The following is a 21,250-nucleotide window of genomic DNA, read 5'->3' on the forward strand; positions in this document are numbered from 1 at the left end:
GCCTGGGCGGTGGGGGAAGGTGGGCCTGGGCCAGGGGCGGGGTGGGGGCCCGCCGAGCCTCTGCCGACCGGGCCACGCGCGGGGCTGCCGGGACGCGCTCACCTGGCGACTGCGGACCCGCCCTAACCTGGTTTCAGTCGGGGCGGGGCGGGGCGCGGCGCGGCGGGGGGGGGGGGGGGGGGGGGGGGGCGTGCCCGGGGCGGGGCGTTCCGGGGGCGGGGCTGGGCCTCCCGCAGACGTCAGGGACCCGCGCGCGAGGCCGCTGGCGGCCGCTCTGCCGTGGGCTCGGCCAGGGCTGCCGCGAGCGTGCGGGCCTCGCCGGGCATGTCCTAGGCGGCGGCCCCGCCCAGCGCTCGGCCGGGCGGGCCGGGACCGAGCCGGGCCGAGCCGGGGACCGAGCCGGGGACCAAGCCGGGGACTAAGCCGGGGACTGAGGCGAGCCGGAGACCCAGCCCGAACCGCAGGTAGGACGCGCCGGCCCAGCGCTGGCCGCGACCCGGGCCTCCCATCACCCGCACCTGCACGCCTGTGGGGCCTCACGGGGCGCGGGATCCCGGCCGAGGCCGGACAAAGGCGCGGGGGTGGGGGGCCGCCCGGCGCACCTGGTCAGGCGGGTCCCCGCCGCCGCGGAGGCGGCCCTGGTCTGCGCCAGGCCGGGAGGAGCCGCCCCACGCGCGTCTACGCGACCCGGCCGGGTACGTGTCTACGCGGCCTGCGGAGGAGCCGGCAAGCCTGGGCGCCCGGGTCCCCGCCCCGGCACCGGCTCGGCCATGGCCGCCCCCGGAGAGCGCTGATTCAGAAGGCGCCGCTCCCTCCCCCGCCGGGCCCGGCCGCCTCCCTCCTGGCCTGGTCTCTCCTCCCGCGGTCCCTCCCTCCGTCTTCCTCCTCCTCCCCTCTCTCCTCATTTCCCTTCGCCGCCGTCTCTCCGCTGTCCCTGCCTCTCCCGGCCTGTGCGCTCCTTCCACCGCCGGACTGCCCCGCCCGGCTCGCTGCCCTTCCCTGCCCCTGGGCCCAGCCACCTTTCCCCGCCTCACCTCTGACTGTGGCCCTTCTGGCCGGGGCGGCTGAGGGGGCAAGTTTGGGGCGTTTATTATTCTTCCTCCTAGCAACGATGGCCAGCCCAGCCCCGAGGCAGCCGAAGGCCGTTTTGGAGCGTCGCGGGCTCCCAGGCCTTTTCAGGGTGGGCGGCCGGGGCAGTGGGTGGCCTGGCTCTGGTACAGCGGCATCACCAGGCTCTGGTACAGCGGCATCACCAGGCTCTGGGGCTCGGCTTCACTTTGCCTTAAACAGGGACTGTGGACTCCTCAGGGCGGGCCGCGGCAGGTGATGGCAGAGTGTGAGGCCTAGGAGGGCTGGCTGGGGGCCGGAGCTGCAGTGGTGGGGTGGGCCCTGCTGAATAGAGCACCCTGTGGTCCCCCAGCAGCCCTGGGGAGGGTGGGGCTGTAGAGGCCTCCTGGGGGCTTCGCTGTCTGGGGCTGCAGGGGCATGGAAGTCCCACCCCCTTGGCCTCCAGTGCCTGCCTGTCTGGCCCGAGCCTGGGTGCCTGGCTTAGGAAGGGCAGGGCCCCCAGGGTGAGAGGGTCCTGGCTGCCTGGAGCTGCCTTCTCCTGGTGAGGATTTTTCTACATCTTCCCACCTCCCTGCCCAAGGTGAGGGTTTACTATGGGGCACGTGGTCACTTGGGCATTCACACTAGCTGGAGCCGGGTGTTGGTGTTCCCTGCTGCTCACTGAAGGGAGCTGAGATCTGGTGAAGAGCCTCAAAGCTGAAGACCTTGGGTGTGGGCACTAAGCAAAGTAGGGACAGGGAGCCACTCACTCCTCTGCCTGGCACCCTCACGTGGTGTGGCCCTGCCCTCAGGACGCACTCAGCCCGGCAGCCTTTGCTTCTCCTCTGCTCCACTGGGCCCCAGCTGCTGTCATCCCTGTCCTGGGTTATTGTCCTCACTTCTTGACTGGCCTCCTGAGTCAGAGTCCCATGCCCACTCAGGAGCTCTGGGGCCGGCCTCTCAGGTGTGTGACCTGGAGACCCCCATGGAGCCCTTGCTTGGACCCCACACTTGGCATCTTGCTCAGCTCTCCTTCTCAGGTTTTGAACAAGGGCACCACATTTTCTTTTTGTGCTGGACCCTGCAGTGATGGAGTCAGTGCTGGGCCCTTTAGGGACTTCATCCGCTTGCAGGACTAGCCACAGGACTCCCAGGGGCGTGTGAGGCCCTCCATCCCTCTGCCCTGTCCCTCTGCCCTGGTGGCACCGGCTGTTCCCTCTACCTGGAATGCAGTCCCGCAAGTGTTCATGCACTTACTTCCATCCCTGTCCTGCGGAGCCCCGGAGGCTGCCTCCCAGTGAGCCCCCCTCTGTGTCGTGCCTTTGTGTTCCCTGTATCCCTCTTTGCACTTTCTCATAAGCCATTTCTGTTCTTTGTGCCTGGCCCCTGCTGAAGGGAGCCCCAGGACTCTGAGACTCTGGGTCTTGGTCACAGCTGGCTCAGCCCAGGCCGCCTAGCCCATAGCAGCACTCAGGATGTGCTGGGCAGTGGGGTGGAGTGCCCAGGGCATGTGTGCTCGCATGCTCCGGGTGTGCAGGGTGCACGTTGGCTGGGTATAGGGCTGCCCAGGGTCATCAGCCCTGGCCATTACTCAGGCTGTCCCCTGTTACCCACTAGGCTGCCGCAGAGCTCCCTGCCTGCCTACACCAGCCCCTGACCACACCGGCCCCTCAGACCACCTCCTTTTTGTTGATGTTGCTGGGACTATGGGCACCAAAGCCTCTCTTCCCTCTTGGGCACTGAAGGGGCTGCTTGATGCTGTCCTTGCACCATGGCCACCAAGGGACATTTGGCCTCCTCTCGGTGGTAGACATATTGATGACTCAGGGCCCCTGTCTCCAGCTCTGTCCCTGCTGCCCCTCACCCCAGGCCCTGCTTGGGGCTCAGTCTCAGAACGTCCTGCTGAGGGGAGTGGGTCCTCTGTTCAGTGTGTGTCCTGGGGTGGGTCTGGTGCTGTGGACCTGGCATCGTGGGGACCCTGGTGTCCATGCTGGGTCCTACCCACGAGCTGCTCCTGGTGGGTCACATGGATGTGGGGTCACTTACAGGCAGTGCCGCCAGTGTCCCCATGAACTTCAACCCCTGACACGTGGAAGATAGAAGAGATTAGGTGTGCAGGGGCCTGGAGGATAAGGGAGGACCAGGCAGCCTTTGCCGGGATGGACGTGATGGGGAAGGCCGGTCAGGAGGGCAAAGGCCTGGCAGTGGGACTCGGGACCATTCCCAGGGAGGGCGGGTGGCCTGGTGAGGCTGGAGTCCAGCTTCTCCGGAAGCTGCCAGCTTCCCTTAGAGGGACAGGATCTGGGCTGGGCCTTGGATGTGTCCAGGGGGCTAAGGCCCAGGCCAGGGAGCCCCACTCTAACAATCCCTTTTTCCCCAGGGCCAGACGGGCCCAGCCAGCACCAAGATGAGTGCCACGTCCTGGTTCCTGGTGAGCAGCAGCGGCGCCCGCCACCGGCTCCCTCGCGAGCTCATCTTCGTGGGGCGTGAGGAATGTGAGCTCATGCTACAGGTTCGCAGGGGGCGCTTGGGGCCAGGAGGGTAGGGGGTGGGCAGTCCAGTCCCTCTGGGGGCCAGGAAGGTGCCCACCCCACTTGCTGCAGGCCACCCTGGTGAGGAGGCTGCCATGCAGCCCAGGCCTGGCCTCTTTTTTTTTTTTTTTTTTTTTTTGAGACGGAGTCTCGCTCTGTCACCCAGGCTGGACTACAGTGGCCGGATCTCAGCTCACTGCAAGCTCCGCCTCCCGGGTTCACGCCATTCTCCGGCCTCAGCCTCCCAGGCCTGGCCTCTTAACTTGGGTCCCAGATGCACCGAGGGCTCTGGGGCTCCCGTGGGCGCGTGCAGGGGTGTGTGTGTGCTCACAGGCTCGGGTCCCTGCCCCGTACGTATCCCTATCTCTGGCAGGAGGGGGCTTAGGCTTTTGTCAGCTTCTCAAAGTTGTTGGGGTCCCTGGAAGCGTGAGTTGGCGTCCTTGTGCAGAGAGGGAGCTGAGGCCTGGCTTTGGAACGTCCTGGAAAGCCGGTCTGTCCATACTCTTGTTGTCTGGGGACCCCACCTACGCTGTGAGCGCTGCCTGAGTGGGGGTCCCAACATCTTGGTCCCAGCTGCACCCTGGTGAAGGCTCGTGCCTTTTGGTGGTCCCCAGGCATGAGGGAGCTCTTCTCAGGGCATGAGAGCCTGCCGAGCACCAGCACTGACTATCAGAAGTTTCTCTGACCCTGGTTTGAGGTCTGAGTTTGGCTTCATGGGGCTTACGATCTGGCTGTTTGAGAACAAAGAGCAGGGGTGGTGAGCTAACCCATAGGCCCATCCTGGCCTGATGTCCTTCCTCTGTGAACAAGTTGGACTCCCTATCCTGGCTCACCCCCCAGCGTGGCACGTGGGCCCGTGAGCCAGGTGGATGGCACTGTCCAGTCTAGCCGAGGGGCCTGCAGGTGCAGGGAGCTGCCCTGCCCACTCGGACATTGCCTCCTGGATGCAATGTGCTGCTGCCACACAGGCTCAGGCTGTGCCAGGCTCTGACGAGGTGGGCAGTCCCCAGGCTGTGGTGAGGGGTCCTGGCCATGTGCACATTGGCTGTGCCAGGCTCTGACGAGGTGGGCAGTCCCCAGGCTGTGGTGAGGGGTCCTGGCCATGTGCACATTCGCTGGGGCAGACAGTGTTTGCCTCTACCCAAGGCAGTCCCACCCGATATTGCTCCATGTGTCCTGCTGTGGTGGGAATGTTTGTGTCCCCTGCAGTTCAGAGGTTGAAGCTTCATTTCCAGCGTGGTAGCTTCAAGAGATGGGGCCTTGGGGAGGTGTCCAGGGCATGAGGCTTTGCCCTTGGGAATGGGATCAGGGACCTTAAAAAGAGGCCGGAGGAAGCTGGCTCACCCCTTCTGCTCAGTGAGGATGCAGCATTCAAGATACCATCCTTGAAGCAGAGACAGGGCCCTCTGCAGACACCAAATTGGCCGGCACCTACATCTCAGGCTTCCAGCCTCCAGAACTGTGAGCGATACATTTCTGTCATTTCCACATTACTCAGGAATTTTGTTACAGCAGCTGGAATGGACTCAGTCCAGACATCCCAGCTTCTCCCCAGGCATCCTCTGATCCTCTTGAATCTGGACCCAGCAGGTCTCTCACCTTATGGTTGGTTGTTCCGGCTCTGAAGTTTCTTAATCTGGAACATTCTCTCCCCTTTTTCTCTTTTCTTCATGCCTCTGATAGCTGGAGAGAGTCCGTGGCTGGGGGCAGGAGTTGGCAAATGTTTTCTACAAAGGGCCTGGTAAAGATTTTAGGTTTTGGCCGGGCGCGGTGGCTCAAGCCTGTAATCCTAGCACTTTGGGAGGCCGAGACGGGCGGATCACGAGGTCAGGAGATTGAGACCATCCTGGCTAACATGGTGAAACCCCGTCTCTACTAAAAATACAAAAAGCTAGCCGGGCGAGGCGGCGGGCGCCTGTAGTCCCAGCTACTCAGGAGGCTGAGACAGGAGAATGGCGTGAACCCAGGAGGTGGAGCTTGCAGTGAGCTGAGATCTGGCCACTGCACTCCAGCCTGGGCGACAGAGCGAGACTCCGTCTCAAAAAAAAAAAAAAAAAAAAAAAGATTTTAGGTTTTGCGGGCCACGAAGTATCCACTGCAGCCCAGCCCTGTGGCCGTGGTGAGGGGCAGCCAGGGAGTGAGCGTGGGTGGCCAAGGTGGGTGTGGCAGCACCTACACTTCATTTACGGATGTTGAAGTGTCAATTTCCCATAATTTTCATGTGTCATGAAATAGCCTTTTGATGATTTTCTTTCTTTTTTTATTTTTTTGAGACGGAGTCTTGCTCTGTTGCCCAGGTTGGAGTGGCCGGATCTCAGCTCACGGCAAACTCTGCCTCCCAGGTTCACGCCATTCTCCTGCCTCAGCCTCCCGAGTAGCTGGGACTACAGGCGCCCGCCACCTCGCCTGGCTAGTTTTTTGTATTTTTTAGTAGAGACGGGGTTTCACCGGGTTAGCCAGGATGGTCTTGATCTCCTGACCTTGTGATCTGCCTGTCTCGGCCTCTCAAAGTGCTGGGATTACAGGCGAGAGTGCCACCGCGCCCGGCCGATTTTCAATCATTTAAAAGTGTAAAGGTAATTCTTAGTTCTCAGGCCATCCAAAGACAGGCGGCAGGCTGTAGGCCATGCCCCACATACCCCACTGCCTCATAGGGGCCACTGCTGTATTTGGCGGGTTGCTGCCATGGTCCACCTGCAGGGGTGGCATCAGTGATAGCTGCGCTGCTCTACCTAGGGTGGCCAGGAGGGCTTTTCAGAGGCGGCGGCACTTTGGAGCCTCTGGAAGAAGCCAGAGCCAGCCTGCAGGCAGGGGGACTGGTGTGGGTGCTCTTCCTGCCCACCCCCTGCACCACGCCTGCTCTGCCTGCTTCTCCCTGGGGTGGAGGAAAGGTGCTGGGGCAGGGTGCTCAGGGTGAGTTTGGGGTCCGATTCCAAGTTTCTGCACCTCTCAGTGGAGCCCTGAGCAGGTCGGGAGCGTTGGGGGCTTCCCAGCTCTCCTCCGTGGCCGCCCCTGGCCTGGGTGGGGCATGAGGTGGGTGGCCCTTGCTGTTATGGGTGGTGTGGCCATTGTAAGATATCTCCATGGGGAAACTGAGGCTTAGGGAGGCCTTGCAGGTGTGGCGAGTGTGGGAAGGCTGTCTGCCTCCCGGTGTCCCTGCAGCGGCCTCCAACCTGCCCACCTCTGCCCCCTGCCGGCCCTGTTACCCCTCACTCCCTGTGCAGCTGCGCTAGAGGCTTCTCACCCCCACCCTATAGCCCCATGTCCGGCCCCTTGGCCCCTCTGTTGCCCCCCACCTCAGGATGTTTGCACCTGCCGCCCCTCCCTGCAGCAACTTCCTTGGCACCTGCGTCAGGACCCCCGCCCTCTCAGCTCATGCTCAGGGGCCTCAGCGGCCCTTTCTGAATGCTGCTTCTTCTGCGAGGCTCTGTCCACTTCTGCTCAGACGACCACCCACTGCCTGGAGCCTGCCCTGTCCTCAGCTTCCAGCCTCCTACTGGATATGGCTCCTGCTGCACTGGGGCCTCTCAGAGGCATCCCAAGCTCGGTGGCTGAACCAAACCTGTCACCCTCTGTCCCTTCCACCTGGGTCTCTGCCAGGGTCCCCTTCCCTCTATCCAGTGCCACCACCACCTCAAGCACAGACAGGAATGCAGGCCTCCACCAGACCCAACCTCTCCCCACACCTGCCCTGGTTCTCCGGACCTGGCTCACACCCACCTTCCTGCCCTGGAACCTCCACATCCTGTCCCAGCTCCCCCTCCGCAGTCCTTGCTTTCAGCACCACATCTTTCCACTGGGCAGGGTGCCAAGCAGAGACCCTGCCCCTCCTTGGTGTCCACTGCAGGGGGGCCAGCAAGGTGTCCAGGGTCCAGTCCTGTGTAAAGAAGGTGGTGCTGGGAACTGAGCGGTCAGCAGACACCTGCCTATGTTGTGCTGGGGCTAGGGGGATGGGACGTGGAGGGGAGACAAACAGAGTGGCGGCCCCGAGGCCTGGGCTTTCACTAGGCAAGAGGGACGGTAGCTTGAACTGCAGTGGGCAGACTGGTGGGGGAGTCGTGTTCCGGGCAGAGCTGCCATCCACGTGCTGTCCCATGGACTACGCTTTCCAGGGCCCTGCCTTTGCTCCTCACAGCGTCCTTGTGCCCAGTGCAAGCCTGGCACAGAGCTGGTTCCCAGCGAACAGGCGTTAAATGATGCAAGAACGTGGACCCAGGCAGGACTTCCTGCTGTGGCTATCGCTCCTGTGGTGGCCCAGGCTGTGGTACAGGGTGTGCAGTGTGTGTGTGCATGTGTAAGTGTACGTGTGCGTGTCTGTAGGTACACACATCTGTGTGTGTGTGTGTGTGTGTGTGCTGCATGTCTGTGGGGAGGTGTCCTCTGTGAGCGTGTGTGACAGCCGGGATTTGCACTCTTGCATGCTGACCCAGAGACCACAGCCTAAGCAGGCCCTGGCCCTCTGTGCCCAGCACATCCAGCCAGTTTGCTGTGGGTGCCTGTGGCTGCCAATGGGAAACACGGGTGAGCTGGCAAGAGGGTGTGCCCAGAGCCCTGGCTGCTGCCACTGCCACTCAGCACAGCTTGGCCAGGCTGTTGCCACAGAGGGCGTCAGACGTGAGCTTTGGAAACATCTTTATTTTAAAGTGAGTACACATTATTAGACACTTTCCCCCAAATCCATGTGTTTGGGGCGTCTTCCGGCCACGTCACACATCTGTGTTTGCCTGGCTGTTTCTGCACCGAGTTCCTTCCACAGGCCCCAGTTTCTGTTGTTTTAAGTCTTGAGCCCTGGGCCGGGGGTCGCTTCTCATGGCTGGCTGCAGGCTTGGCCAAGTGAGGGGCTGCTTCTGGCTGAAGAGGGGAGTTTCTGGAAGGGGGTTCCCCATGTGTCTCCCGCGCTTCCTGCGGTCTGGGGAGGGGCTTGGCAGGAGCGGGTCTGGTGAGAAAGCCCTGGCTGTGGGGGGAGGCTCAGCCCTGGGAGCGGGCGGGGCAGCTGGGCTGTGGGTGTTAACAGGACCCTGTGCTGCGTCAAAGGAGCCAGAAGCTGGTGTGAGGCTGGGTGGGGTGGGGAAGGTTGATGCAGGGAGGGGAGGGGACCTGGACTGAAGGTGAGGCCCGGGCAAGGATGTGATATGCCCAGAGCTGGCAGAGTCATCTGCCTGAAGCCTGACTGTGGCCTGGGTGGGGTAAGGAAGGTTTGGAGAGGCCTTGGGGCCTGCAGGAAAAGGGGACTGTGGAGAAGGAGGCTGACTGAGGGCTGCCAAGAGGAAGACCTGCGTTGCTGGAGCCTGTGGTGGAGAGGGGCTTAGTGGTGAGCCCCCCAGGGAAGGCCCGGGGCAGGTGGGGCTCAGAGGGCCTGGAAGGTGTCCAGCAGAAGGCATCGAGGCCCAGGGGGTCTGAGGCTAGGGGAGCAGCGGGGAGGTGTCCAGGCTGGAAACCCCTCCAGGGGGTCACTCCTCAGCAGAGATGACATCCAAGTCACCCGCCCCCAGCCACCTCAGCCCCTTCCAGAGGGGACAGGGGCAGTAGCTCCCTCCTTTATGCCCCTTCTGGACCCCGTCCCCTTGGGGAGGTCTCAAGCTGGCAGGGAGGGGCTGAGCCCGGCCCCAGGCCTCAGTGCTTCCTTTCTCCAAGACAGCAGCAGCTCCCTCTGGCACCGTGGAGCCCATGTGTTGGGCGGGCTGAGGTGGGGCTGCTGCCCTGTGCACAGGACAGGGTTCAGGAGGAGGTGAGCCCGAACCCCCTGAGGGAGATCCAGGCTTCTAGCTTCCAGGCTGCACTCTCAGGCAGGAATCCTGGGGCCTGGCCCTCAGGGCTGCCGACGGGGCAGTTAGTGGCCTGAGGTGTCCCCAGCAGCCATCCTCGAGTTGGGGAGGGGTCTCAGGACGGGCTTCTTGGAGGAGGTGAGTGCCGGGGATCGCCTGTGTCTGGAGGCCTTCGGTGACAGGTGGGAAGCCCAATGGAGGAGGTGATGTCTGGCATCACCCCCCCGGCCAGGATCCTCCCCCATCCCCTCTGGCAGAGACTGCTGCTGGGGTGGCCAGGAGCCATGCCGCTGTGGGTGCCACCTTCGGAGGAGGAATTTGAACAGGGTGGACCTGGAGGTGGGTGGTGGCTGTCAAGGTCAGACCCACTCTACCAGAGACCTGTGGCTTTGGCTGGCAGGTGAGCTGGCACCAGGAGCCCCACCAGGATCCGCCTTCCCAGGGAGGGCATGTGGGGCAGGTGGAGCTGCTCACCTGGTTCCCGGGAAAGCATGGGCCATGTCCAGGCAGGCAGCTCAGGGATGGCTGCACCCAGGACCCTACTCTCCCCTTTAAACCCCCCTGGCATCCCTGCCCACTTCCTGGGGGGACCCAGGGTCCTGACAGGAGGTGTGGGCCCTGTCTACCCCACTCGCCACCCTCTACTGCAGTCCCCCGCTCAGTCCTCCTCCACTGCAGTATGTCCCTAGTCCTCCACTGCAGTCCTCCCCCTGGTCCTCCACTGCCATCCCCCCCAACCCCATCCCCGGTCCTCCACTGCAGTCACCGTCCTTGGTCCTCCACTGCAGTCTTCCCCTGGTCCTCCACTGTAGTCCTCCTGCAGTCCTCCACTGCAGTCCTCCGCCAGTCCTCCACTGCAGTCCCCCCCAACCCCTCTGCACCCGGTCCTCCACTGCAGTATCCCCCAACCCCTCCGCACCCGGTCCTCCACTGCAGTCCCCCCCAACCCCTCCGCACCCGGTCCTCCACTGCAGTCACCGTCCCTGGTCATCCACTGTAGTCCTCCTCTGGTCCTCCACTGCAGTCCTCCACCAGTCCTCCACTGCAGTCCCCCCCAACCCATCCACACCCGGTCCACCACTGTAGTCTCCCCCAACCCCTCCGCACCCGGTCCTCCACTGCAGCGCCACCACCGTGGCTTGAGCCAGGCACCCAGGGCTTCTGAGTGCCCACTCCTGGGTGGCAGTGGCACTAGCGTGAGGCTGGCTCTCAGGGCTGCTGGCCACCACCAGCCCCACCCTGCTGCAGCTTCCCTGCCCTGGCGCCTCTGCGGAGGCCACAGTCAAGCTGGGCCATCAGAGCCCGTGCCCCCAGCTAGCCCCTGCTGTGCGATCTCCTCTCTGAGTGAGGAAGGAGGCCCTGCCCTGAGGGCTTCTAGCCCTTGCTGGGGGAGGCCCCACACCAGTGTTTCAGGACAGTGCCCAGTGGTGGGGCAGTGATGGCCAGCTGCCAGGGGGCCTGAACATGGCAGACTGAGAGTGACCAGCCTGAGCGGTGGGAGCACCAAGGGTGTGGACACTGGCTGAGAGTTGTGTGTGTCCCTGTGGGGCTGGGCCAGGAGTGGGGGAGGGCTCCCTGAGACAACCCCCCTCACTGCCAGCCTGGCTGCCGCCACCTGACCTTGGGAGGGAACAGTGTGTGCCAGATGACCAGAGGGCTCCCACCACTCCCATGGCCCAACGGGGAGCAGCACTGGGGAGGGCGGTCGTTGGGGGAGGCCTGGGGTGGCAGCAGAGGGTGGGGACATGGCCCTGGCATCTTGGTGAATCATGCTCTGGAGACAGGGTGGGCACACCTCTGTGGTTGGAGGCCTGGGGGCCACTGCTGGTGTTGTGCTGGGGGCAGGGGTTGGGGCAGGGGATGGGACAGGGGTGCCTCTGCCTCTTGGGTGTCACCTCCTTGCCTGGAGCACCTGAGGGCTGACTGTGTGTCTCCCCAGTCCCGCAGTGTGGACAAGCAGCATGCCGTCATCAACTACGACCAGGACAGGGACGAGCACTGGGTGAAGGACCTGGGAAGCCTCAATGGGGTGAGTGAGAGGCCCTGGCCTGGCCTTTTAACAGCCCTACCCTTCAGCCCTGGCCCCTCCCTCTCAGCTCTGGCTCCTCCCCCAGTCATGGCCCCTCCCTCTCAGTCCTGACCCCTCCCTCTCATCTCTGGCTCCTCCCCCAGCCCTGGCCCCTCCCTCTCAGCCCTGTCCCCTCTCTCCCTGCTCTGGCCCCTCCCCTAGCCCTGGCCCCTCCCTCTCAGCCCTGGCCCCTCCCCCAGCCCTGGCTCCTCCCTCTCAGGCCTGGCCCCTCCTCCAGCCCTGGCCCCTCTCCAAAATCTGGCCCCTCTCCCAGATCGGGCCCCACCCCCACCTGCAGAGGCCCCCAGGCCTCCCCAGAAGTTTCCCCCTGGCGGGGACTCAGGCCCCACAAGGGTCAGGCTGCTCTCACAGGGAGAGTGGGCTCTGCAGATGGGGAGGGAAGCATTGGGCTGGGAAATGGGGCCCCTGAGATGGAAGGAGCTATGCTTGGGTACCCAGTCTGGGTATGGGTGGGGCCATGTGATCCTTTCTTCTGTAAGTTGGGGGTGGCAGGGGCAGGAAGGTAACCAGGAGGGAACCCCTGGCTGCAAGAGCAGGGTGGGGGTCAGGTGAAAGGAATGGGATATGGGGTAGAAGTAGGCAGGAAGGATGGAGGCCCCTCTCTGTGGGGCGTGTATCTGTCCCCAAGGTCACTGTCTGGATGTCTCTGTCTGTTGCTGAGCTTGGCGGACTCCAATGTGTCCTGGGAGGTTTTTTTTTTACTGCGCTCTGCAGTCCTGAGCTGGGGGGCCCTAGCAGCCCCTCAGCAGCCCCTCAAGGAGCTCCGGCCAGGGGGTCTCAGGCTGCTGCGGTCTGTCCTGAGCTCCCTCCTCCCGCAGCATGCCTGTCTGATGAAGTGGCTGTCCCTGAATGACTGCCCAGCAGTGGCCACTCTTCTGCCTGTGTGGGCTGCGTCACCTGCATGGGCTTTGAGAGGGTCCCCGGGGCTGTTGGCCCGGGTTGCATGGCACCAGCCCGGTCCGTGCTCCTGGACCCTGCATGGCTGGCTACCTCTGAGGCCTGTGATGCCCACAGACCTGCCTCCCACCTGCTTGTGGGACTGGCGCATCGACACCCCTGCCAGTAGGCAGCCTGGAGGGGGGCGTCAGACCCTTGGCTAAGGGGCACCACAGGGCAGGCCTGCCTCTTCTGTTCCCAAGGGCATTATAGGGCCAAGGTGGGAGCTAGGGCCAGGGCGAGGCTGTGTGGGAGGAAGCATCTCTTGGAGTCCACTTCACAAAGATGCTCAAAGACTTCTGTTCTGGAGGGTTCCATCACGGTCCCTGCAGTGGTGGGTGGGCCCCAGTGCCTGGGTGCCCTGGCTGGTGGCTGTGGAATTTATGGTGGAGAGGGGCCTAGTGGTGAGCCCTCCAGGGAAGGCCCGGGGCAGGTGGGGCTCAGAGGGCCTGGAAGGTGTCCAGCAGGAGGCATTGAGGCCCAGGGGGTCTGAGGCTAGGGGAGCAGCGGGGAGGTGTCCAGGCTGGAAACCCCTCCAGGGGGTCACTCCTCAGCAGAGATGACATCCAAGTCACCCGCCCCCAGCCACCTCAGCCCCTTTCAGAGGGGACAGGGGCAGTAGCTCCCTCCTTTATGCCCCTTCTGGACCCCGTCCCCTCGGGAGGTCTCATGTTGCCAGGGAGGGGCTGAGCCCGGCCCCAGGCCTCAGTGCTTCCTTTCTTCAAGACAGCAGCAGCTCCCTCTGGCACCGTGGAGCCCATGTGTTGGGCGGGCTGAGGTGGGGCTGCTGCCCTGTGCACAGGACAGGGTTCAGGAGGAGGTGAGCCCGAACCCCTTGAGGGAGATCCAGGCTTCTAGCTTCCAGGCTGCACTCTCAGGCAGGAATCCTGGGGCCTGGCCCTCAGGGCTGCCAACAGGGCAGTTAGTGGCCTGAGGTGTCTCCAGCAGCCATCCTAGAGTTGGGGAGGGGATTTCAGGACGGGCTTCTGCACAGGCCATCACTCACCGTGGGCTCCAGAGCGTTGGTGCCCCCACGGCCCTGCCCACAGCCACCCACCCACTCCGCCCCACCACCCTGCCACCTGTTTTCCTGCAGACATTTGTGAATGACATGCGCATCCCGGACCAGAAGTACGTCACGCTGAAGCTCAATGACGTCATCCGCTTCGGCTACGATATCCTGCCCCTGAGTGCCCCTCCTCCTGGGCTTCTCCTCAGTCCCCAGGGCCGCGGTCGCTCTGTTACTCCAGAAGCAGGGCTGTCACCGCTCGGGCCGCTGGGTTACAGAGCATGGAGGATGACCCTAGGGCTGGGCTCCCTCTGCTGACGGGGCACCCCAGGGAATACTAGTCCCTGCAGCCCGGCCCCCCGTGGCCACCCTGGCCACCAGCACCTGCTGCTTGCTCACCCACCCAGCCTGAGGTCATGTGGGGTCTGGGGCCCCGAGTCCTGGCCCGACCTTGGGACTGTCTGAGCAAATGGGTGGGCATGGCTGTGCCTCCCCGGGAAGAAAGAGGCCCCTCCTCTGCCTGCCTCGATGGGCCCTTGAGCTGGCACACCTGTTGCTGGGCGTGGACTTCCGCGCTGGGCTCCTGGCTCTTCTGCTGCGTGTCCGCCTTAACATGTGTCCACATTCCAACATGTATGTGCTGGAGCGTGTGCAGCACCGAGTCCCGGAGGAGGCGCTCAAGGTTAGTGCTGGCCGAGCCTGGGGGACTCAGCCACGAGGGCTCAGCCCCCCATCCTCCCTACCATGCTCCCACTGCCATCTCCCCAGCAAACACTCCCCAGGCCTTTGGGGCGCCCTGTTCAGGCTGTGGGTGCCATGAGTCAGGCCAGCCTGTCCTGCCCTGCCAGATGGCCCAGTCTGGCAGGTGGGAAGGTAGTCATTACCCCCAGCCTGCTGCAGTGACAGATGGCGGGGGCACTGGGATGCAGGCGCCACTGTTGTGGATGCAGCAGGATCAGGGCTCTGGGAGGGGCCTGGGAGGATTCGGGCTGCATGGTCAGCCTGCTGCAGTTCCTGGGCTTTGTGAGCTGCAGCGTTGGGTGCCGGCGGGTTTAGCTCTGGCTCACAGAACAAACGGCTCATCGGGTGAGCTGGGTGGCCAGAGCCCAGGAAGCTGCTGGGATCACCCTGCAGGAGAGTACAGGGGGGCTGAGGCGGGGGCCAGGAGCCTCCCTGGGAGCAGAGGGCCCCGTTCAGAGGGCCAGGAGGGTATAGAGCCCCTGAGCCCCCCAGCATCTTTTCGGGAGTGTCTCTCAGGTTAAGGAGCTTTGGGATCTCATAAGGGGCTTTAGATTCTCTGACGTTACAGTTATTTGGAGTCTTTGAAGCTGAAGGGATTAAGAGTCTCTATACAGTGTTTAGGGTCTCTGAGGCTGGGGAAATTTGGTCTGTCTGTGAGTGAGATATTTAGGGCTCCTTAGGCTCGGGGGATTTGAGGATCTACGTGTTAGAGGATTTGGCGTTCCTCTGGGTGAAGGGATTTGAGGTCTCTGAAGCTGAGGAGGTGCTTTGGGGTCTCATGCCCAGGGGATTAAGTGCCCTCCAGGTTAGCGGATTTGAGTCCTTCAAGGTGGCAGGATTTGGGGTCACTTCAGGCTGAGAGGATTTATTGCTTCTCAGGGTGAGGGGATCTGAGGTCTCCCAGGCTGAAATCTGAAGGTCTTAGGCTGAGGGTTTGTAAGGGTTTTACGCTGCATGACCAAGGCCCCCCGAGTTCCTGTCAGTCTCTCCAGTCTCCTCCCGCGCAGCCCACCCTGGCCAGGCGCCCTGTCGGAGCCCCTTGGGAGGTAAAAGCTGCCCACGGCATATTGATGAGACCACCATCGGGGGGTGGCCAGAGGCAGGAAGGAAGGGTGCTGGAGGCTGATGGTGGCAGCCTTCAAGGGTGGGCATCCTTGAGTGCCCTTTCCCCCATGTGCTGGGGAGACGCACGGCCAGGGCCCCTGTGGGGGCGCGAGGGTCCTAGGTGGGAGGGGCGTCTCCTCGCCCTCACTTGTTTGTGTGGGAGTTATGGAGCACAGATTCAGGGCTGGGCTCAGAGCACCCCAGGAGCCCTGTGGGGCCAGGGCGCTTAGCCCACTCCTCGGATGATCTCTGAGCAGCATGGAGTCCCCCAGCCTGCAAGGGGCAGGGCCTAAGGGAGCCAGGTTCTGTCTGATGGCACAAGTGGCCCTGCTGCCCACCCGATGGCCCCCACTCTGATGATTGCGGCCTGCTCTGCCCTGCCCCACCCAAGCAAGCCCCTGCTTCCCCTGGAAGCTGCCCCTCCCCAGGCTTGAGCTGGACCCGAGCTGTGTGACCTGGGCAGGCTGAGGCTCTGTCTGCTCTTTTAGGGAGCGTTAGGGAGAGCTTGTGACATGCAAAGTCATAGCTGGGCCCTGTGGATGGAGAGGAGAGGCTGGGTCCACCCCTGTGGGGTCCTCCTGAGGCTGGGCCCAGTACCTCACCCCGCCTGGCCTGCCCACAGCACGAGAAGTACACCAGCCAGCTGCAGGTAAGCGTGAAGGGCTTGGTACCCAAGAGGAGCGAGGCGCTGCCGGAACACACACCGTACTGCGAGGCCCCGAACCCCAGGCCGGAGAAGGGGGACCGGAGACCAGGAACAGGTAGGCCCAGGCAGTGTGGAGCAGTTTTACGCGCACACAGGGCTACTGCCAGGCCCTCTGCCCTGCACCTGCCTCCCTGCCCTCCTCACCCCTGTGCATGCATATGCCGTGCACACCCATACCCTCATCCATTGCACACACATACCCCTGTACACACACACCCCTCACCCATTGTGCACACCTACCCTTGCACACCCACATTCCTTACCCATTGCACACACCTATCTGTGCATGCCTGCACCGCTCACTCCTGTACACACCTACCCATGCACGCCTGCACCCCTCTTTGTTATACACACCCTACTCATGCACACCCACACCACTCACCCCTGTGCATACCTACCCATACATGCCCATACCCCTCACTGCTGTACACAGGTCTATCCATGCACGCCCATACTGCTCACCCCTGTGCACTCACACCCCCACCCCTGTATACACATCTACCAGTGCACATCCACATCCCTCACCTCTCACCCCACACACACAGCTATCCATGCATACCCACACTGCTCACCCCTGTGCACACCTACCTGTGCATGCCTGCACCCCTTGGGCCCACAGTTCTTGTGGGGTTGGTGGACCACCAGCTGGGCACCCTGTGTCCCTCGTGGTGACAGGCAGGGGATGGGGGGGTGCGGCTATGTTCCCTAATATCAGGCATTTGGACTCGATTCTGCGGACCGAGCCAGCAGGGCTCAGGGGTTGGTGGTTTCTGACGAGACCTGATATGTGCCTTCGGCAGTCGGTGCAGCGGGTGGGCAGAAGTCTGGGAGGAAGGCAGCTGCACGAGGGTCAGGGTCTGCATCGGTCCGGTGGGCACAAGGGGAGGGGAAGGAGCTGAGAGTGAGAAAGTGCCTGGTCGTGTGCGGAGGGGTCGGGGTGGGGGATCCAAGCCTGAGGCCCCAGTGTATGACTTGAGTTCTGGTTAGACAGGGGTGTATCCGGGCGCCCTTTCTCCTGCTCCCACCTTGGTCCAGGAAGGGTCACCCTGCTGCCCCCAGCTTTGGCCCCATGTCTGCCGTGTTCCGCCGTCAGCCCACACATCTGTGTTGTACAGCCGCAGCTGCCGGCGTCTGGTTGGGATGCAGGCCCGCCCAGAATGGAAGACCGCTGGGGACTGGGAAGCTTTCCAGAAAGCCATCCAAGCTCCCCCGGGCACCTGTCGGTGTCCAGGCTGTGAAACACACGCAGCTGGTGACAGTGGTGCGGAGCCGTCCTGGAGGTTGTGACAGGTGCAGCCAGCTGGGCAGCCTGGCTCCTTGGCTCCGTTAGAGTGAGGGCAGCACATTTTGGGGACCAAGGAGGGGTTCAGGGCCGGCAGCAGAGGGGAGATGCCTGGTAGCAGATGCCCCTGCCTCAGCAGCCCCTGGGCATGACCCTGGGTCAAGGGTGAGTTCCCAGGGAGGGATAAGGCATGTGTGACACCTCTCAGGGGCCCTGCATCCCCAGCGCAGTGTGCACATGGTTCCTGACAGGTGACCGGCCTCCAACTCTCTGTCCACCCAGCAGTGTAAGCAGCTGGTGGCCATGATGCAGAGGCCCCCTGGGCTCCAGCAAGTATAGAAAGAGCTTGAGTGGAGGGCCCAGGAAGGAGACTGTGGGCATGAGGGCCAGCGCCCTGACCTGAGGGCACTGGACGCTGCTTCTGTTCACTGCTGCCATCGGGAAGGGCTGGGCTGCCAGCTTTGCAGAGGGAGTCAGAAGTCAGATTCCATCTGAAATATACAATTTCACTCTGGTTGTTAAGGCAAACAAACTAAAACGCCACAGGGACCATGTAGACTGCAGTGGCTGCCCACTCCCAGGGCCACCCATTTGTGGCCTGAACTATTTACCAAGCCTTGGAGGTGGCTGGACCCAGGTGTGGGCTCCCCCTGGCCTCCTGTCCTCTCTGTTCAATGGGCTCTGGGGTCGAAGGCTAGGGCATGGTTGCAGGATGGTGTTGGAGGGGGCGCCCACCATGCCCCAGGGGATGAGCCTTTGAGCACACGGAGGGGAGGAAGGAGGGGCCAGGTAGGGAGGAGGGGCCAGGCAGGCAGGAGGGGCCAGGCAGGGAGGAGGGGCCAGGCAGGCAGGGAGCCTTTAAGCACTTGTGGGGGAGGGTGGGGCCAGGCAGGGAGGGGCCAGTGAGCCACCTCGGAACTCTAGGTAGTCAACATTCCCCACAGAGGTAGGGCCCTGGGCTGCCACAAGGCCAAGCTGGGAGGCGATGCTGGGGCCTGCCCCAGAGTCCAGCCTATCCTGGGGTGCCAGTTCTCTGCTTTTCACACTAGGGGCCCCAGCAACACAGGGTCTGAACTCTTGCTCCCTCCACAGAGGCAGCCTCTTACCGCACGCCCCTGTACGGGCAGCCCTCCTGGTGGGGTGAGGACGATGGTAGCACACTGCCTGACGCCCAGCGCCAGGGAGAGCCCTACCCAGGTTGGTCCTGGGGCCAGGCTGGTGAGACCCTGAGGGCTCCCAGAGGGTGGTGTGTGAAGGGGATGGCCTGGGTTTGAGGAGCCCACTCCAGGGGACATGGGGCCTCTCTCCCCATCTTGGGTGGAGTTGATGGTCCTGGCTGAGGAGGGTGGTAGCAGGTGGCTGCCCCGAGGCCGGGTCTGAAGACATCTTCCCACACCAGAGCGTCCCAAGGGGCCAGTGCAGCAAGACGGGGAGCTCCACGGCTTCCGCGCCCCCGCTGAGCCTCAGGGCTGCTCGTTCCGGCGGGAGCCCAGCTACTTCGAGATTCCCACGAAGGAGACCCCACAGCCGTCGCAGACCCCCGACGTGTCGGCACACGAGATGCCCACGAAGGATGCAGAGGCAGGTGGGGTCGGAGCGGCCCCTGTGGTGCAGAGCCACGCGTCCTTCACCATCGAGTTTGATGACTGCAGCCCCGGCAAGATGAAGATCAAGGACCATATCACCAAGTTTTCCCTTCGCCAGCGGCGGCCCCCAGGCAAGGAGGCCACACCTGGCGAGATGGTGTCAGCTGAGACCAAGGTGGCCGACTGGCTGGTGCAGAATGACCCGAGCCTGCTGCACCGGGTTGGCCCTGGGGATGACCGCCACAGCACCAAGAGCGACCTGCCTGTCCACACCCGCACCCTGAAGGGTGAGTGCCCAGCTGGCGGCCGTGCCAGTCCCGGGACAGGCAGGGGACCAGGCGTTGGCTGGGTCTGCACCGTTGCCATGCAGAGGGGCCCATTCAGCTGGGTTGACTTCCCGTTTTTCAATTAATTGCCCAAGAGCCACCTGCCTGATCAGGGGTCTGGTCCTGTGTCTTCCCGTTGTACTTCTCTGCCCTGTGTGGGGGCGCCCTGAGGGCTAGGGTGCTCTGTCAACTCAGCTCAGGCGTGGGGTGATGAGGCTGTCTGAGATCCACAGCTGTTTCCTTTCTCTTGGCCTGACAAGGTGGGGTCCCCTGTCCCCCCCAGGCCACAAGCACGAGGATGGCACACAGAGTGACTCAGAGGACCCCCTGGCCAAGGCGGCCTCAGCCACCGGGGTGCCCTTGGAGGCCAGCGGGGAGCAGGTGCGGCTGCAGAGGCAGATCAAGCGGGACCCCCAGGAGCTACTACATAACCAGCAGGCCTTTGTCATCGAGTTCTTCGACGAGGACACGCCCCGAAAGAAGCGCTCCCAATCCTTCACGCACACCCCGTCTGGGGACCCCAAGGCCGACAAGCGCCGTGGCCCGACACCGGCCGATAGGGACCGCCCCAGTGTCCCAGCCCCAGTCCAGGCGGGGGGCCGCAGCTCGGGGCCACAGAGGGCCGGCTCGCTGAAGCGGGAGAAGACAGAGGAACGGCTGGGCAGCCCCTCACCTGCCTCCCGAACCCCTGCCCGCCCCTTTGGAAGCGTGGGGCGCCGTTCCCGCCTGGCCCAGGACTTCATGGCCCAGTGTCTGCGGGAGAGCTCCCCGGCCGCCAGGCCCAGCCCCGAGAAGGTTCCTCCCGTGCTGCCCGCTCCCCTGACACCCCGTGGGACCAGCCCTGTGGGCCCCCCGACCCCACCGCCCGCCCCCACCGACCCCCAACTGACCAAGGCACGGAAACAGGAGGAGGACGACAGCCTCAGTGACGCAGGGACATACACCATCGAGACCGAGGCACAGGACACGGAAGTGGAGGAGGCCCGAAAGATGATCGACCAGGTGCGGCCCGGCGGCGAATGAGAGCCCTCATGGGGACCAGGGTGGAGGTGGGTGGACGTTGTCCTGCTCCAACCCAGCCCTGGCTCCTGCCTCTGGCCCAGCTGGGCAAGAGGGAGCCTGGGGTGCTGCCCACAGCCCTGCCCTCACCTTCTCAGGGCTGGGTCTATATCCCATCCGCATGTCCCGCTGATAGCCAGGCTGTATGTCCTGGCCACCAACCACTCTGGCCAACCAGGTCCCTGCTCTCCCCATGGCTTGGGGGTGGCCGGTGTCAGTGGAGGGTTGGGAAGTGGGCTTCTCTGGCCCTCAGTGCCTGGGACCATTTCCTCTTGGCAGGTCTTTGGGGTGTTGGAGTCCCCTGAACTCTCCAGGGCATCTTCGGCCACCTTTCGCCCAGTCATCAGAGGGGACAGAGATGAGTCTGGTGATGGGGGCGTGGCCCAGCGGATGGCGCTCCTGCAGGAGTTTGCCTCCCGGCCACTGGGTGCGGCTCCCCAGGCGGAGCACCAGGTACAAGCACAGATGGCCACCCCAAGGAGGGGCTGGGCAGGGAGAGGGCAGCGTCCAAGCCGGGCCTGGGGACAGTAGACCCCTCATGAGGCGAGACTGGACTTTCCTGAGGGGCACGCTCACCTGGAGGGTGAACAGGGGCTTCCACAAGGAGGGATCGGGGCCAGGTGTCAGACCCAGTGTTGATTTGAGGTCTGGGCAAAACGGGCTCCGAGGTCAGGACAGGGCCACGGCTGCTCTGCCAACCTGGAACTGAGTTCTGTGGGGCTGCCTGGGCCGGGCCGGCAGGGGTCATGTTGGAGCAAGTCCAGGCGAGGCAACTGGGACCCCTGGCTGCCTTTGCGGGGGCATGTGCTCGCTCGAGCGGCAGGCCCAGGGTGGCGTGCATGCGTGGGGCTGGTGGTGGCTGCTCTGGATGCCCCTCCTGTTCCCTGGCACCCCCTGCTCCTCACCGTTGGGCTTGCACGTGGAAACACTCCCACCCTCCTCTCCACAGGGCCTCCCGCTGCCGGGCTCCCCTGGGGGTCAGAAGTGGGTGTCCCGCTGGGCCAGCCTGGCTGACAGCTACTCAGACCCGGGCCTCACAGGTAAGTGGCTCCAGTGCTGCAGGGGAGTC

At 63.6% G+C, this 21,250-nt stretch overlaps 1 protein-coding gene across 3 annotated transcripts in view; it reads left to right on the forward strand.

The window, feature by feature from the left end:
- The first annotated feature begins 265 nt into the window (after positions 1–265).
- The window catches only part of CEP170B (centrosomal protein 170B), a 31,663-nt gene continuing 10,678 nt past the window's right edge, over positions 266–21,250 (forward strand). The window contains exons 1-11 of one of the 3 annotated variants that reach the window (XM_025392712.1): positions 280–464; positions 3,428–3,559; positions 11,283–11,372; positions 13,465–13,543; positions 14,001–14,059; positions 15,845–15,983; positions 18,303–18,407; positions 18,610–19,083; positions 19,406–20,124; positions 20,461–20,634; positions 21,131–21,221. In XM_025392712.1, coding sequence (XP_025248497.1) covers positions 3,455–3,559; positions 11,283–11,372; positions 13,465–13,543; positions 14,001–14,059; positions 15,845–15,983; positions 18,303–18,407; positions 18,610–19,083; positions 19,406–20,124; positions 20,461–20,634; positions 21,131–21,221 — 2,035 coding nt within the window. In that variant the 5' untranslated portion in view covers positions 280–464; positions 3,428–3,454. Of the gene's footprint in view, positions 465–3,427; positions 3,560–11,282; positions 11,373–13,464; positions 13,544–14,000; positions 14,060–15,844; positions 15,984–18,302; positions 18,408–18,609; positions 19,084–19,405; positions 20,125–20,460; positions 20,635–21,130; positions 21,222–21,250 lie in introns of all 3 variants that reach the window. The other 2 variants (XM_025392711.1, XM_025392714.1) reach the window with 2 other exon arrangements.

The sequence above is a fragment of the Theropithecus gelada genome, chromosome 7b, assembly GCF_003255815.1.
Source record: "Theropithecus gelada isolate Dixy chromosome 7b, Tgel_1.0, whole genome shotgun sequence".
Lineage (NCBI taxonomy): Eukaryota > Metazoa > Chordata > Mammalia > Primates > Cercopithecidae > Theropithecus > Theropithecus gelada.